This window comes from Esox lucius, chromosome 16 (genome assembly GCF_011004845.1).
Source record: "Esox lucius isolate fEsoLuc1 chromosome 16, fEsoLuc1.pri, whole genome shotgun sequence".
Lineage (NCBI taxonomy): Eukaryota > Metazoa > Chordata > Actinopteri > Esociformes > Esocidae > Esox > Esox lucius.
This window is the reverse complement of record NC_047584.1, coordinates 31679307-31697461: the sequence shown is the minus strand read 5'-3', so window position 1 is coordinate 31697461 and position 18155 is coordinate 31679307. Positions and strand designations below refer to the sequence as shown.

Sequence of the window (18155 nt, the reverse complement as noted above, 5' to 3'; positions counted from 1 at the left end):
TCCAGGTCCTTCTGCAGCCACGCAGGGACCCATGCGCTGTGCAGGGACCTAATGTCTTCCTTACAGATCTTAGGGGAGCAAAGGGCACGTTAGAAATGTTAACCGGGCTAATTCCAATGACGATCCTACGAGGATCGTCATCCGGCCCAAGACGGCCACTAGAGCTTCCAACCAAATGACTTTCCAATGACCGGCCCACGGATACAGGGACATGAGTTTCACCAGGCCCTAAAAAGAGGACGATTTCATCGTATTCCTCACATTCCTGACCTTGGATGTTGCCAGACAAGACAAAAAAAAAAAATAACAGTTGCATTAGCCAGAGCTTGATGAAAGAACGACTGACATTCCATAGCGACCGACTGTCACCAGACAGAGGCTCTTGCTCATTCATGTTACCGTGACAACGCAAGTCCTTTCCGGCAGCCGTGTGAGCAGACCAGGGCACGCCACGAGTCCTCTCAGCCGGTTGGTCGGACAGTCGGTGGGTGGAGCTGGTTGCACAGACGGTCATGTGAGCAGAACAAACTGTAACAGGCATTTAAGTGTTTCTGGAAACACTGGTGGTCATATGAAACCTGTGCTCCTGAAATGTAATGTGACGATCACGGGACAGACAGCACCAGTTTCTCACAGATAAATGTGCAAAAGCGGGGTGGTTTTCTTCATGAAACTGGTTGGGCGACAAAAGACAACTGCGGGTTGCACTACATCTTCTGTGAGTGTTGGAATGCGGTAGCCAATCGAAACGGACGAGGCGGACAGCAGAAAACCCTATTCAAGTGTGTGAGGGTGACAAATGCTAAAACTATGCTTTGGTGTGTCACAGAGTGGTTTCCTTCCTACATTATGCGCTTCATGACCCTTTGAAGGGAAGTTCCAGTAGATGGGGTGAAGAGGTCAATGGCACACAGACTGACAGGGAAGCCGTCTTTTCTTCATTGGGCTCCATCAAACTATTACTACAATGTTCAACTTAATAAGTGGTGGCAGTCATTGTTAGCTGCATTGTTGCAGTTCATTGGTGAATAGCACACTGACATGCATTGATGTTGATACCGATAAAAGCACTCCAAAGTTCACCACTACAATGTGACATACACAGGCCCTCCTAAACGTGTCCTCATTTACGCAGGGGGAACGGTGCAGAGATTCCGGATCTTTCCACCCACGCCTCCACGTGGCTGCATCAGTAGCGTCCACATCAACGCGTCCACACGGGGGCTATACCACTGGCCACACTTTTTTTTTTTACCAATACCCCCCTCCCCTCAGTAAATACCGGGAAGGTGAACGGTGAACGCATGAAGTGCAGCACGACCCGAAGACGTCTGTTTCACTTCAGAAAGGGATATAATTAGATTTGGTTAGGGACACCATCAACAGCACCAAATAAGGAACGCGTCCCTCGTACCACTATGTGCTGCCAGGCCCGCCCGTCAGACCTACCGTGTTGCATTATCCCGTGTTCCAGAAGCCTCCTTCCCAGCTGCTCCGCCTCCTCCCGCGTGGCCATCTCCCCTTCTGCCAGCAGCCAATCGACGAACTCGGAGGCCACCAGCGTCCGTTCAAACGTCTCTCCCTCCTCCTGCCGTGTCGCTATGATGGATGTTTCCGTGTTCATCATCAGCCTGTGGACCAGACAGGCCAATTTAGTTTCTCTAAGCAACACAAGTTGGCCTCAAACCTGAATTAGCAGCGTGTTGATGTCGGTTCATTCAGTTGCGAGTCAGAATCAGAAGATACGGGACCTGCAGGAGGGTGGCTCCAGGTCTTATGTCCACATGGGGATTAATAGACTCTTGACCAGATTATTAAATCTTAGTTACAAAAGGTCTGAAAATAGGCAGCGGTCGCACCCCAAATGCTAAGGCCATCTTCCTTTGTTTTCTCAGAGTCCCTGTCCTTTCAGGACGGTTTGTAAAGGGCAAACTCCAGATTATCGCACACTACTCCTCCTTGGTCAACACAATGAAACCGACATTCACACATTTACATGATTCAACAGCCCCAAGTCAAAGGTAGGCTTTTAGTCTCGCTACTCAAGTATATCTGGACACCCAGCAAAAATTTTACGGTAACAAACTACACATAACAGTACAGTCAGACACCACCCTTGCAATCAATGTAGCCTAGATTAACACACATTCATATTTTACGGCTGATCTGGATTGTTAATACCCATACGAAAAGAATAAGAATAAAACTATAACAGCACGTTGTCTTTATTAAATGACAAAAATCTTTGTTTGTCCAGTCTTTTGCTCGGACCAACAAAGCTTGTAACATGCCCGTTTTAACTACCAAAGATCCTGATTAGTAGAATTGTGTGTTTTAAAGGAGTCAAACCTTGCAGATGGGTAGTTCCCAAGTCTGCAGGCAGGTAGCTTGGCCCAACTTGTTTTATTTATAAAGCAGGACTTCCAAGAAGAACAGACGAGCTCTAGCACTTAAGGTCCAACAAGCTATTCCAACAAGCTATCCGAGCCATTACTGAGTGAAAGATACATGTCACTAGAGGACGTGGTTGGAATTCCACAAGGCAAAGATGCATGCTGTGACGTGGATGGGCCAACCTCGCAGAACACACACACACACACACACACAGTAAAATGTCAAGCTTATACGCACATTGAGCAATGATTGAAATATGCAGTAAAGAACTACATGTAAATCATAGTGCCTGCCTCCAAACAACCACGGTCACACACTAAAGCAAAGGCTACATTATCAAGGGTTTCTTCTAGATTTCCAAAGTGAGGTGCTTAATCGCCTTCCCATCCCCCGGGTTACTCTTTCCGTACACCATACTCTCTGTCAGTATTCGCACCATAAGTGGTTTCCCTCGAAATTCCCCACAGATGCCCATTTTAAATGAGCCAACAATGTTGTTGATTTGTACTTCTACAGTATTATCTAAACATGCCCAAATCCCTGACCTACAGTTTACAGCCTGGGAAAATACTTGGCAGTGATGACATGGTAGTCAATCACAGCTAAGGCTTAAGTTGTTTTTTGTGTAGTCTGTAAATCCAGTCACTTCTTGAAATTATAATTTATCTGCGTGGTCTTGGCTAGCTTAATTTTTTGGAGTTCAATGTGGTAAAGAAATGGTTATAAACAAAAAAAAAAGATTCCGGTCAGTAGCTAGTTCAATCATTTGCATACTGATATGAAATGCAAATGGAGGTTGAGGGAAACCTACAATATTAATCTTTTTAAGCAGAGACACTTGGGATCAGGAATTGTTGAACAATAATCTTCAGACAAACTTTTCTTAGAAGTAGTTTTGTAACAGACTAAAAGTTCAATGCAGTTCTTGAAAAATCTATTTTATTCCTGTGAGCCAAAGACTAACCAAAGTAACCACAGGCTGTTTTTCTCCTCAGGATGGGAGGGTCAGTGAGACGGGCAGGGGGCTGCTTGGCTGTCCACTGCTCTATTAAAACTTTGTCAACTAACCCAAGAATTTACCTTGTCTAAGTCTCTGCATTTAAAGCGAATCTAGCTAAGTCCACAGATAAACTTAACGATACACCCTGGAATCTGGGACCAATGCCAGAATGCACCCTCCCACCAACACAAGCCACTACCTTTGACCAGTGTAGGGTACTATCATTTTTAAAACCCTTGTCTTCCAACTATTGCAATATTGTTTATTTCCAAAACTTTCCTGACATTTCCAAGTTAATTTTGTCATTCATCTTTGATTTGATGAAAATAATTTAGCTGAATAATTGCTAAGTGATTTCCAGGAATCAGCGACACAGAATTTATGACTAATTAGAGCGCTGTCTAAAGGACAGCTATCAGGTAGAAGAGATTGCCGTGCCGGCCAACATGGCAGTCAGAGGTCTGAGTCACCCGTTAAAGACGCATTTAACACAATTATTTGCGTTTCTTATCAACGGAACAGTAAATAGATGTTTGAGTAGTTTGACCTTGACGTTATCAAGGAAAACAAATCAGTCACAGCAAAATTCCAAGACTAGATGCTCAACAAAAAAAGCTGCCAAGCTGCAAACAAAATGACTTTGACTCCATAGAATGTTAATCAAGCACTGTTAATAGAACTACTCTGACTCCATAGAATCTTAATCAAGCACTGTTAATAGAACTACTCTGGGTCGATGGTATGTCAATCAAGCACTGTTAATAGAACTACTTTGACTCCATAGAATGTTAATCAAGCACTGTTAATATAACTACTCTGACTCCATGGTATGTTAATCAAACACTGTAAAAAAAACTACTCTGGGTCGATGGGAAGTTAATCAAGCACTGTTAATAGAACTACTTTGACTCCAAAGAATGTTAATCAAGCACTGTTAATAGAACTACTTTGACTCCATAGAATGTTAATCAAGCACTGTTAATATAACTACTCTGACTCCATGGTATGTTAATTAAGCACTGTAAATAAAACTACTCTGGGTCGATGGTATGTTAATCAAGCATTGTTAATAAAACGACTCTGACTCTATGGAATGTTAATCAAGCACTGTTTAGCCTTTCATTGCCACCATGCACTGTACAGTTTCAATGGTGTATAATACAATTTCTTAAAACTGGAAAAGCTGAAAGGCTAGGCGTGAATAAACTGCCTGAGAAGGGGGGAATAAGGAAGCCATCGCCACCACATCCGTTCACACGGGAGAGGCTTGGGCCACCCTGGATGTTGTGATAAGGAAAGGGTTCTCCGACATTTCCCATAGGCTTTGTTTACCAGCCTCTCACACTATTTACCAGGCTTCTGTAAGTATGCCCAGGAATTTACATATGATGCTTTAAAAAATATATACATTCTCCAAAACACTGACACAGAAATGTCCCCACTGACTAATACCCTGTTGCTTAGAAACAGTCCATGACAATTATTTGGGGGACCTCCTGAGAGAGAAAGGTCAAATGGTTTCCAGGACATCAATATCCCTGCTCTAAAGCCCCTGAGGTTCTTGGTCCATTATTTAACCCACCTGCACATAGGCACAGTGACAGACTTTGTGATAATAATTTTAAAGATATTTGACAGCCTGGCTCGATCAGAAATCAGATTTAAAAGACAACAAGTGCCCTGATTGTTTGTCTCTTGTGTGTTCAAATCATGGCCTCAATCTCTTTTTTTTGCTGTTTGTGAATACCCATAGCGTCGGCAACATACTTCCGCTAAAGCAAACTTTGCATGTGGACCCTGCGACAAGCACAAGTACATGTCCCTCCACCACTGTGATTACATAAATCCACCCAAACTAGCCCTGCCTGCGACAGATGCCTCCGGTTGGACAATGTCTTACTGTTACGAAACACACACACACACACACACACACACACACACCCTCAAGGGAAAGGACAGCTTCAAGGGAAAGGACGGTTCCACCGCCACATGGACTAAAGCATGAGCAGGCGCAAGGAGGATTGCTGGTGTAGCCGGCAGGCTGTCCTGCCCGGATTCCCCGAAGCCGTACGGCCACAGTGAAACTAGCGAGACACTAGACTTACTGAGGCTCATAGAACCGCGGTAGGGAGTGGCATTTAGAACCTAACGATGGACCTCACAACGAATGACTGGAGGAAGGGTATGTCGTGCTGGAAACCCAGAGCACTGCGGCGATACGAGAGGGGCCGGGGAGTCCTAACATGACACTTGTTCTGATGGTGTAAGGGTTAAGGAAACAGCAGACAATGAAGGAAGCCAGAGGGAGAATTTCAAAATACTGCCTCCCGAACCTCTTCCACACACTGAGCTACAACAGCAACACGTTTCTCCAGGCAATGGGGGTTGTTGTCTGACGGCTCAGACTGAAAGATTGCTCCATTTTCTCTAAACCAACACATAATACGTTGGCTGCTGGGCTTTTGCTTTTGCGTCACTTTGGTGAAAAGCTTCACAGCAGTTTAAAATATTATAATTTTCATCATGTCTTTTGTGATGTAAATTGGACTGTGTATAACAAAAGAATCTGTCACATCCAAGTAGGTTCTAGGGCCGAGCAGACGTTCTGTAGGTTAAGAAATCGTTCGAGAGGTACTCAGGTTCAGATTAATTTATGTCTACATACTAGGCCCATCATTTGTCTGTAGAAATGATATGGGCTAGCAAGGCATTCAGTATTGTGCAATAACCGGTCTTTCTGAGAGGAGCGGAGTAAAGTGTTTTAGCTGCCAGACACACTTAAACAAAGCATTGACTGGAGGCACTAAGATCAAACACAGGTGGTGAAAGAATTTGATTGAAATCATCCTGAATGAATTGGTAACTTTACAGGATTCGATATGGTCCAACTGCGAAATGCATCGCAAATCACGTAGCAGGGGTTTGGGACTCCACAAATGCTCGGTCAATGCGCGATAATACTGAGAGGGTCTCCAAAAGACAGGAACATGTGGGCGAAAACAAGGCAGAGGTAGAAAGAATCAAAGAATGAATCTGAGAGAAAGAGCGAGAGAGACTTCTGAATGAAAAGATAGAGGAGAGACTGGTAGACGTAATGAGTGGTGGTGACGAACTTCAGATCCATTTGCTTGAGTGGGTTTAACAGTTTCTATGGAAACTATTAGGCCTCAACCAACTTTGCCAGCCTGGCAAACAACAACAATGCACCATAAGTACAACAACAGGATCCCACTGCCCAGAAAATAACACTGTTCCGAACAGAGTTAATTGATTGTATATTGTGAGGGTGCACTCACGGAAGCGGGTGAAAGCTTCTTACTCTTGTTTTTCCCCAAACATGGAATTAATTAATAAATAATAAACATAACAACAAACATACTTTTCGTATATGCGCTGTCCTCTCATGAAGACCTTTGCTTCATTGTCCAGTGGAAATGTACCATCATCTTTCCTGAAGCGGTAGAAGAGTTTCATGTCTTTAAACTCCTTGTGCTCGTCACACACTGCAAAACAAAAAGAGGAACAATGTTTGTTTACTCTCGACAAACTGAAAATTGCTAAATATGTTCCCAGACTGACAGCCTACTAAACGGTGGTTAAGTAACTTGAAAGCTTAGCAACTGATATGTCGTCACGTCCTCTCTCAACCACAACCCACTGCCATTTAGTCCTCCGTGTGAAGTTAACAGCATCAGCCATTATAAGCATTTCGCTGCTTCATGAGTTGTGAGTTCTATGATTTAAGCGTTTTCATCTACCCTGGAAACTCAAAGGTCATCAACAAAAACTGCACAGTATGGTTCAGGTAGTATACATGTGACATCCTGGTTGGACAAGAAATGGTAAAAAGCTGAACGTCTTGGCTTGAAAGGCTAGGAGGAAGTCCCGCCATGATCTTGAACTCTCCCAAAAGAAATTGGATGTTGCAATTTGGGCCATAGACACAATTGGATACGATGAAATTCAATAAGGGAGAAAACAGGGGTAAAAAGAGAATTAAACAATGACGCAAATATGTTTGACATTTAATAGAGAGTACTATCTTCTGTTCTCCCTCCAACACATATTTTTCCTGTTACAATTTTATTTCTGTAGAGTACCCCCAATGAATGAGACCCAGATGTATGTCCCATCAGAACACTGTAGAGAACGATGAGTTCCCAGAAAACATCAAGCTTGGGGGCGTATTCATTAGGACACACTGTAGCAAAAGATTTTGCAATGGAACATTTTAATAACCATTTCTTGTTGGACAGGAAACCTCTCCCTGTCTCACTCTATTTTCTTCCATTTAGTGGTGAAGGAACACAGCCCAAGATGTCAGTCCTTCTGACCGAAGGAACTACAGTGATGGATGACGCCTTCTTCACGTGTTCCCACGTCTCAGAGTGGGAGTCCTAATCTAGGAGCATTTCAGTATTTTAAATCATAATGAATAAGATTGCAGGCATAGGAAGAACACGATCAGAGCAACTCTGAGTCGCTTCAGAAATACCGGCCAAGGTTCAGAAGCCTTGGTCAGAAGGACTACTCAGACTATTCCCAGAAAAGGTTTAGTACAGACTGGAGTGCTCTTGAGAATAAGACATCCTATGAGGGGTGTGTGTGAAAGGAGTTTGGAGGACTTGAGATGCTATGTTCTCATAATTGGAAACAGTATTGGAAAATACCGTTTTCCTTAGTTTTTCTTTTCAATTCTCTGTTCTTCTCTCCTCTGTTTATGTTTTCAAGTATTCAAATAAAGTTAAACCCACACCCATAAAAAAAAGCGGTACTGTTTTTGTGCTTGAGTGTCCTAAAAATGTAATACAAATAAAGGGAAAAATATCTTAATTAAATTCCTACCGTGATGGATAATACTTTGATCCAGAAGTTTCTGCATGATCTTGATGGCCGTGTCTCTGTCCGACGCCTCCTTGTGTTCCAGCAGCCAATCGATCAGCTCCTTGGCCACGAAGCAGTTGGGATAGGTCCTCAGGTGATGCCGGCGGTCCTTAATCACTTTCCCCTCGTGGAGACGCAGCCTGCAGGACAAGAGTCAAATTCATCCTGAGTCCTCCGTGATACAGTGCAACTGTTCAGGGGAGACTAAGTCCACAGCTGGTAACATCGGACAACACACGCCAGGCAATTTAAGTACCACACTGTTGCAACTGCATGTAGACTTGCTCATGATCTACAGGGATTTAAAGTCATCCCCGTATCGCTGCCAGTGAACCACAGCCGGAGAGAATCAAATCATACATCCAGACCAAGTCTGTCATCACTCAGGCTGCTCTCGACGTGTCTTGCTCTACCACCGCGCACGCTGTGTGTGTACGTTCCAGCGCTATGGATTGTGAATGTGTAATGAAGTGCCTATGTAGCTTATCTAGCCGGATGTGGATCCCGTAAGCTTTACATTTTGTTTGACTGGTTTGATAAAGATGTACGGATGGGAAAAAACATTTGTTGTGTCCTTATGTATATTTGTGCAGTTCACCAATGTGCATTTGTGCAGACTACAGGCCAGAGGAGAACGTTGGGCTGGTTTATGAAGTACTAAGGAAGACTCTAACAGTCTGTCAGATGTCCTTGCTAGAAATGAATTAACTCCAGAATTAACAATTAAAACCAGTTTAACTTGTTGACATAGTAAAAGGATCTGTGTTATATTCACATCAATCTGACAGCAGACAAGTCTGACAGAGGAGTGTCCGTTCAGGCTGAACAGGCACAAGCAGATAGAGAGGACAGGAACAACACTAAGGCCTTCCTTCCTCATACACGTCTGGGCTTCTTGTGTATTCGGCCTATTCCTTCCAAGTTAAGATGATGAAAGCCGGCATTCACACAACTAAATCAAGGAAAAAATCAAGGAAAAGTTGAGGCAGGCGAGCAGAGTTTGAGATCAGCTTGAACGAATGTGAATCATGTCAAACCGAATGATAGGTCCTTGTAAAAAGAACAGTCCCATAGGTGCACCTACAGAGAATGCATTAAGCAGAGTTGAGTGCCATTTGGATGTGGCCTGCCTCACACCTGGCTTTGTCAGTGAGGGTGACGCGGAAAAACATTACGGTTTCACAACAAAAACACAAGACAGAAACACAAGAAAACGTCCTTCAAACGGACGTCTGTCGGAGTGATTCCACTTAGGGACGGCACCTAGTGCACAGCCATGACAGCTGCTCCTCTGGATCGGTTATGGTTCTCTACGGTCTTCAACTGGCAAGAATCTCTCTCCCGGAATTAAATCTGACGGCGCAGTCCAAGCCTCCCGAGTCGACCGTACACCATGAGGCAAGCGCCTTGAGAGTTCCTCCCCAACACTGACCGTGTCCCAAACCGCAAACCTACGCAATACACAGGTTTCTACCCGGGCATATAGGGCTCTCGTAGGACGTAGTGCGCTCCATACAGAATAGGGTGCCATTGGGGGACGCGTCAAGGAACTTAAGCCCACAGGTCAACCAGCCTTGAATCCACAAGGCTCGCTTTCGTCCGAACAAACCAGGCCAAGTCTGCACATAAAGTATCATGCAAGGCTAAAATGAATCTTAAGGAAGTATTAGGGTGTCATAACTATGGGGAAGCTAATCTTCAACAAAGCAGCAAATCCTGCACTGGTATTTACAGATAAACTTGGCCAAACGTCTGGTGTGTTGCGACCGAATGCCTCCGAATATCACAGTGGTTAGATGTCACAGACATATGACCTGTTATTTCTCACTCCTTTGATATGATTCTGAGTAATACTCAAATAGTACATGGAATTATTTAAAACACCTGTATGATCGACATCTTGGTAAAGTAACCCTGCTGCATAAACAAGACCAGCTTACGATTTATATAAAAACAGCCAGGTTAGAAGTAACAGTGTGCCCTTTAGTCAGGGACAAAGTTGAATCTCACATTGAGTTAATTGATCAATCATTAAACTGGCATTTATTTCGACCATTCTAAACACACAGCAACTCTCCCCAGGCACATCTGAAAAATACAGAAGTAGTAACACAGTAATAATAATTTTAAAACAAAATAGTAATGCTTATGACCCCAGTTTCGTGCAAACGTCATCCTCGGATTGACATCACGATTAACTCATTATTTCATTCATGTTCGTCAGTTCCACACCGAAAACCTTTCAAACTAGTAAAAATCGTTTCATATGTGCACTCAACAATTAGCATTTCGAAACGCACTTGCGCGTGTGCGCCGGATTGAATGGAGCCAACGCACGCCTTTGTTTGAACAGCCGCAGTACATATTGTACGGGATGGTACAGAGCTCGAGCCACTCCTACCTCAACTGCTCTCCGGTGACGAGAACCTCGGCCATGCGCTCAAGCTCAGCAGCCTTCTTCTGCATGGTGTTCCCGATACCATCCATCTCGTTGCGACTGTAAAAATAATGGACACGTGATTATAATGAGTAAACACAATACACAACCCAAGCTATCATTTATTCTAGCTATAATACATCGTGCATGTGTAGCTTGTCAAGTACACATGGATAAGCAGCTGTGTGTATAGCTCAACTGTCTCCTTCTATAATGCATCGATTTATTTTCTTACTGTAAAGTGTCATGACTGTTACGTAACCATCCGTTTGAATGCATTGCCAGTAGAACAGCACAATGTAGCTACTGAAATTAACGATATAGCTAGCTAATGTTTCTCACGGTGCTTCCACCTCCATGATGGTGAACCGGCTAATCTCCGCTCAGGCTTTGATCACCATTTTTGCCCCTTTAAATTAATCGAACAATAATTAATAAATAATAAATGTGTTTACCTTGCAAACACCATGGATGAAAAATAGCAGACTCCTAATGTTCTTCGAGATAACGTCGTCCTATATTTGACAACGACAAAAATCTGGGAAAAAAGGCATTGAAAAAAAAAAAAAACTTTCACTTGGGAAAATAATGAAAGATGCGGTTGAGGAAAAAACGGAAGGCTAGTTAACGTAAGCTCGATGCTGAACTTCTCTTGAATTCTCCAAATGGAACTCATCCGCTAACCATCAAATGACAGCATGACTGCATATATATTTTCTCGACGGTAAAGATTCATTCTAAAAAAAACGATTCTTTGTGACATTTGCACAGATCACTTTCAGTAGTAAAACGGTCCACTCGCACCTCCTGCTGTATTTGTTTACCACCGGATCCTACAATAAAAAGCACGTTTTTGACTTGGTGCGGCTTGAGTGGGCACGATTTACGTCACGGTGGGAGTTGACTCTTGATTTCGCCCTCTGTGCGGCTGGCAAGCGTTTCCACTCGGACGCTATGTGAAACAAGTCGCCAACTAGTCAAAAAAAATGTTGGTGCCTCTGTTGTCAGAATAGAACACATAGAAATGTGTATTTCTTTCTTATCATAGAATTGTTCCTGAGACACCCTTGGAATCCGGGTGTACAGTTGTTGTCTTTCACTCTACCCCCGTAAAATTTTTATTACATAATTTTTGTTAAAATCTTAAGACGTTTGTCCACTCTGTGTAACATTCTAGTTTTGGCAATAGTCAACCTCTATATGTGCAACTTAAACTGAGAGGGGGATTGGCCCTCAGTTTAAGATTAACATAGCAAGCAAAATTCAAATGACAGTTGGCACAAAATCTGTGAGCACAGTAAGAGCGCACGTAGAGCGCAGGTAGAGTCTGAGTGAACGTATGGGCACATAGTTAATTACATTTTGGGTTTACATAAACAATGAAAAAATGCTGCTCATCTTTATGGAAGACCAAAGGAGTCAAAATGAAATAATTAAATATATAAATAATGAATGAATTACATGTATATGTATTATTTTATGTGGCACATCAGTAGGACATATTTTTATAATGCCCGTTTATGTAAATAAAAAAAATACATATATCAGCATTCATTGACGTCTTTCAAATATATCATTAAATGTTGAAGTGGGTCATTAAATGTTAAAATATGCCATTAAATAATGAAATACGCCATGAAATTATGAAGTAGGTCATAGTATTATGAAAAAGACCATGATGAAAAAAAGACAGGGAAATACAATGTATTATTAGGAAATATCATACCACTATTTTAAAAACGGGCGTTATAAAAATATTTCCTATTAATGTGCCACTTAGTGTATACAACTTGCAATAGCTACCGCGAGTGGCATGATTTTCCACGTGCCTATTGGACAATGTTTTTTGGACTGCAGTTCATGGCTGCATCTCCATAGATGTCGAATAGTGAGTAATAAATTACACACGTGTGTGGTCTTGTTTGTGCGTAGAAGGCACGGTTTAAACTCGTGTAATTAAAAAGTAAAGGCAGGGTTCTTTCTGCATGTATTGGCTGTGATCATGCAGGCTTTCTAGGTTTCTCTTCAAAGGTCCATAGGTGTGAGGTGGGGACTGGTTTTTGCATACTGTACTATAACAACGATGTATTATGTACTGTAACAGTTATTTGGACCTTAATACTACTGAGGTTGTTTACTGTTAATGTAGCCTAAATACAGACTGTGGCGCCTTTATCTGGTATTTTGTTTAATTGTATTGTTCGTTGTTGTTCTGTCCACTACTTATTTTAGCCATTAAGTTTATTTTAACATTTTCTTTGCATGAGTATACGCTACATTTAGCATTTAGTTAAATTATTATTTTGATAAGACAGCTCCTGCAGCTGAATTTACATTGTTTTAAATGGCAGCTTACCGAATCGTCTAGAAGCAAAACCATATATTTTCCATAATATAAATCAATTTAATGTTCTTGTTTTAATAAATAAACCAGATAGTTTTTTTCCCCAAAAGCAATCACTTTGACGTGTGAAAATAGTATCCTTTACTCAGGTGTACTCCACGTGTTAATTGCATTAGGCCTACCTATGTTTCAATCAAAACAAACGTAACCCCTGTAATTAACTTTCACTAAGCAGAACGCTTCTCTGGTGCAGCCTACGAGTGACGAAGTGAAGCAACCAAGTTTTTCATTGGCCTTTGTCTCTGTCACTCAATCATACATCTGTACTTCCTGTTAATATTGCGGGAAAGTTGACCCAGCCAAAGTCTTATTTGCTACATTAAAAGAGAGTTTATTTTGTATTTGTTTACAGTTATCCCACTTATTAGTACCAAATGTCGAGAACTTTAGAAGAGGTACAGGCGACACTGCAAATCGCAAAACTAACAGAGGATGATTTGCACAACACAATTCACTGTTTAACTTTTGGATGTAGCGTCTCGTCTGGAGACTACTGCCTAATGGAACTGGATGACACTCTCTGTAAACACATAGAAGAAGGGAAAAGGTAATCTGCATAATTACAATGTAATAGTCTTATGTGTGTTAGTCGCAAGCTGACTGTCTCTTCATACATCTTTAGTGGACGGCTTTCGACCACGAATAAAAGCGTACACAGCTGCGTTTACACCAATCGATGTTTAAGACGGGGAGATGGGTCGGTGGCCGGCATTGAGGTGATGGGCGAGCTCGCTAAACACAAAACAAAGATGTCCAAATCAAGGGATTGCATAACGTATTATACCGAAATCTGTGACAGCTAAATGTGAATACAATGTCAGGTTAGGGTTAATGTTAGGTTTCTCAGTGATCGGGTTAGGGTTAGAATTTGCCTCTCAATGTATTCAAAATTGTAGTGAAGGTCGGGGATGTTCTGCTGGTTCTCCGTAACTCTAAACGCACTACTGTACTGTCAACAGCGGCCGGTCTGTAGTCTAACGTAACATATCTTACGAATTCATGGGTCACAGATATTGCAAAATAATTTAATTGTTCCCCTGACACCAGCCTGAGGGGGCAATGATCACGTGTAAGGCGTGTTTACGACTGATTCATCAAATTAAATGGCTAATGTTCCTCTTAGGAACGAATGCATGTGACTCGTTTTGTATTACCATTACAAATAAAATGTTCGATTTTCAAGCAATTGAAACATTGAATTGTGAAGAAGTGTACTTGGACAAAAATATTTCCAAGTGTCACTTTCCCAATATCATCATTGAGCAGTTTCAACATTCTGAACTTTTATTCAATTTTCTCTCCCTCCTCTCACTTGTCATTTCTCTGCATCTCTTTCAGCCTGGTGATCAGAGGAGACAAGGATGAGCGAGCTATCCTGTGCAGCGAGGACAATACATATGACCTGAAGATAGCGGATACCTCCAACTTGCTACTGTTTGTCCCTGGCTGCCTGACTCCAGATCAGCTGACTCATGACAACCAGGCCAGCCCTCAGCTGGTTCATGCACAGGTAGGAGTCTAAACAATTAGCTGAACACATTTCATTAAAAAAGATACCTTAAAATTAATAAATGCACTGTAGATATTAAGTTGGTGTTCCAAGACCAAATGGGTATATAACATAAGGTGCTATAATGCAGTGAGATGGGTGAGTTTATTTTTATTTTATTTTTCTCGTTTAGCTAGCCTGTGCAAAGAGTGAAAGGTTAGCTAAGCCAAGGCTTTTGTTCACCTGCACTGGATCTACATCATTACTTAATGTTCTCAATACAAAGATCTGCGGTACCCATTACTTCTCAACGCTGTGGTGACTTTTCACCAGTTGTTACGCACCAGTGATGTTCAACGCCGCGTACATGCATGATGCAGTGTCAAATAATGTTATGCTACATTCTATACAGGGCTTACATTGACCTTTCCCCCACAGATCTGGGGCTTCTCTAACAGTTACTGGGAGTTAAAGAAGCAGCGTCCCAAACTGAAGAAACTGAAGAAGCTTCTGTCGGAGCGTCTATATGAGGGCCCAGTCATCGGCGGTGAGGAAGAGGAGGTTGTCACAGAGGGGAAGGTACCCATTTACTGTGCACTCTGATGCCATCTTAGCCGTATTGGCTAAACTCTCTGTACCCAAACTGAAACCCGGCGCCTCAGCCTGGCTAATCCATGTAAACACCATCCTCACAAGTCTCTAACCAGTTTTACAACCAGAAGCTGGAGCGTGAGCTTACCATTCCAGCATCTGTCAAGCACTGAGAGACTCCTGGTCATTGTTGAGTTTTGGCTCTTTACTAACTTTCTCTGTTTGACGTTTTGTTTCTCTCCCGTTTGATAGTACACTATGGGAGACCTGCTTAATAGAATCCAAGCTAGTAAGGAGGAGATTGAGGCCCAACTCCAGACTATTCATGCCTGTGAGATTGACGGTAATCATGATTGTCTAATCCATCAAAACTGCAAAAAAAAAATATATTCTTAATGCTTGGGCACCATTGGCTCTTGGTTTGCGTTCAGACGCGAGAGCGATTAGCGATTGTCACATTCTGTGCTCGGCCTCTGTAATCAGTATTTATATGTAGATTTATTTTATATTGTGGTGTTCTATGTGGTTCTCACATTCAGATGTCGGCCGTGAGGATAATCTACGCCAGGATCAGCATTACATGGATATATACCACATCATATATATACCACATCATATATATCTACCACATCATATATATCTACCACATCATATATATCTACCACATCATATATATCTACCACATCATATATCTACCACATCATATATATCTACCACATCATATATCTACCACATCATATATATCTACCACATCATATATATACACCACATCATATATACACCACATCATATATACCACATTGTGATTTTCCGTCCCGGGAGGTTGTGGGGGCGTTGAGGGGGGGCTGTGTAAGGACCGGTTGCACCATTGCCCAGCGTCATCACGCTACACCACTGACACACCTAATTATATAATGATGGTAATTCTGATTGTGTCTTTGTCCTGTGCTTTCCACATCGCAGGCTACTGGAGGATTTTGGATTTTGAATACGAGATGAAGCTACTGGGCCACGTCACTCAGCTGGTGGACTCCGAGTCGTGGTCCTTCAGCAGGGTGCCCCTTAGTGTCAGTCTGGAGGAGCTGGGACGCCTAGAGCCACGGTTGGTGTAATGGGTCAACATGAAGACATTATCTCTTGACAGGGTAGTGTCGACTAACAGGGTAACAACGTGGTAATGCGGAAACTAGTTTGTATACTTAGTGGTCTTCACGGGATGCTTGTGCTCACATAGGATACATTTTCTCTACAGGTCCAGTACAACAAATATCAGGCACCACGAATGATCCTGGGCGTGCAGAGGCGATCTTTAGCACTTTGTTCACATGACAATGTTAAAGTAACGATGTGCATGTGTGGGGAATACATGTGTTTTAATTCTCACCCGTCTCCTTGTCCAGGGAGATGATCGAGCACTGCTTGAATTGTTACGGGAGGCGCTACAAAGACAACGGTAGGTGCTGCATGTTATTGTGGAGCGGCCACCAGCCCCACGCAATAATTAGGATTTTTCACTGATGTTTAATTCATGTTACATCGGTTTTCCTCCCAGGGGAGGTGTTCTATGCGCTGAGCGAGGACAAGGTGTGTAGGGCCACAGCCCAGATGCTGCTGCAGAACGCGGTGAAGTTCAACCTGGCGGAGTTCCAGGAGGTTTGGCAGCAGAGCGTCCCCGAGGGCATGGGCACCAGGTTGGACCAGCTGAAGGTGAGCTGGATGGGACACTTTTTACATTTGAGCCAGTCTAGATGTCTACACTTTGGGCTGGCTTTGCAAACACAGATTACGTCTAGTCTAGGACAACAACAAAAAAACACCTATGACCGGGTGTTTGAAACCTGGCCACAGCATCCTGACAGGGGCGTGTCCAGGGGCGTGGTTAAAACAGTGGCAAAATGAAAGATTAGCAAATCATTCTCCGTTTCTTGTGATTTGTAGAGCCTAGCGCTTGTGGACCGCAGGTCCAAACCAGAGACAATTTCTCTTCTGAGGGTGGAGGATCTTCCCGAGGACACGCTGGAGAGATTCACTCACCTCTTCACTATGAGGGAAAAGTGGACGGAGGACGATATCACCCCTTACATAAAGTGAGGATTTGCAAATTAAGAAACTGTAAATTGACAGTCCAGTAATTATATTGCAATGTACTGTAGTTGTCTGATATTGGTGGTACAGTTGAACCATATAGCACATGTTAGTGCAGAGGTCTCAAACCGGTTCCACGGAGGGCCGAGTGTCTGCGGGTTTTCGCTCTCACCTTGTACTTAACTGACTAATTAGGTCACTAATTGGTTCGTTTCTACCTCCACCTGGTTGTTTCGGTCTGAACTGGGAACCAATTTAAAGGAAAACCCAAAAACCTGCAGACACATGGCCCTCCATGGAACCGGTTTGAGACCTCTGTGTTAGTGGGATCATACTGGCAGTGTTAACCTATCAATCAAATTTATTTATAAAGCCCTTTTTACAAGTCACAAAGTGCTTTACAGAGACACCCGGCCTAAAACCCCAAGGAGCAAACAACAGTAGTGTTGGATTTCAGATCCAGATAATTACTTGGTTTTCATCAGATAATTACATGAAATGCTTTGGTTTATACATGACTGGATTCAGTGTGTTGTGTTGACAATGATTGATCTGTTATTTAATATAATTTTAACAGGGACTTGTGCGGAGAAAAGCAAACGACTGGAGCCCTCCTTACCAAATATGCTCGTTCCTCCACACAAAACGGAGTAAAAGTCTTCAATTCAAGAAGACCAGTGGCCACTTGAAGACCTTTGGCTTGGATATGTTAATAAATTAGCAATTTTGTTATGTAGTGTGTATTCTTATATTGTATAAATTCCTTTTTAATACATTTTGTACTGTTCTGGGGTTTTTTTTTGCTGAAAAACTGTAAATTCTTTGTTGTGGCTCATTTTAGTGCCTGATGTATTACCGTCCTCTAGTGGCC

General features: G+C 42.6%; 2 protein-coding genes across 2 annotated transcripts in view; one reads left to right on the top strand and one right to left on the bottom strand.

The window, feature by feature from the left end:
- Positions 1–11620, bottom strand: part of deptor (DEP domain containing MTOR-interacting protein) — a 30627-nt gene extending 19007 nt beyond the window's left edge. Inside the window, exons 1-5 of the mRNA XM_010880427.4 lie at positions 11171–11620; positions 10680–10775; positions 8240–8418; positions 6774–6897; positions 1450–1631 (exon numbers count right to left, since the gene is read on the bottom strand). Coding sequence (XP_010878729.2) covers positions 1450–1631; positions 6774–6897; positions 8240–8418; positions 10680–10775; positions 11171–11391 — 802 coding nt within the window. The 5' untranslated portion in view covers positions 11392–11620. The remainder of the gene's footprint in view (positions 1–1449; positions 1632–6773; positions 6898–8239; positions 8419–10679; positions 10776–11170) is intronic.
- A 1688-nt stretch (positions 11621–13308) lies between these two features.
- On the top strand, positions 13309–18059 carry dscc1 (DNA replication and sister chromatid cohesion 1). The gene is made up of 9 exons (XM_010880426.4): positions 13309–13666; positions 14458–14629; positions 15047–15187; positions 15452–15542; positions 16163–16301; positions 16600–16652; positions 16752–16906; positions 17138–17286; positions 17862–18059. The coding sequence occupies exons 1-9, from the start codon at positions 13494–13496 to the stop codon at positions 17971–17973; spliced, it is 1185 nt and encodes a 394-aa protein (XP_010878728.2). The 5' UTR covers positions 13309–13493; the 3' UTR covers positions 17974–18059.
- The last annotated feature ends 96 nt before the right edge of the window (positions 18060–18155 follow it).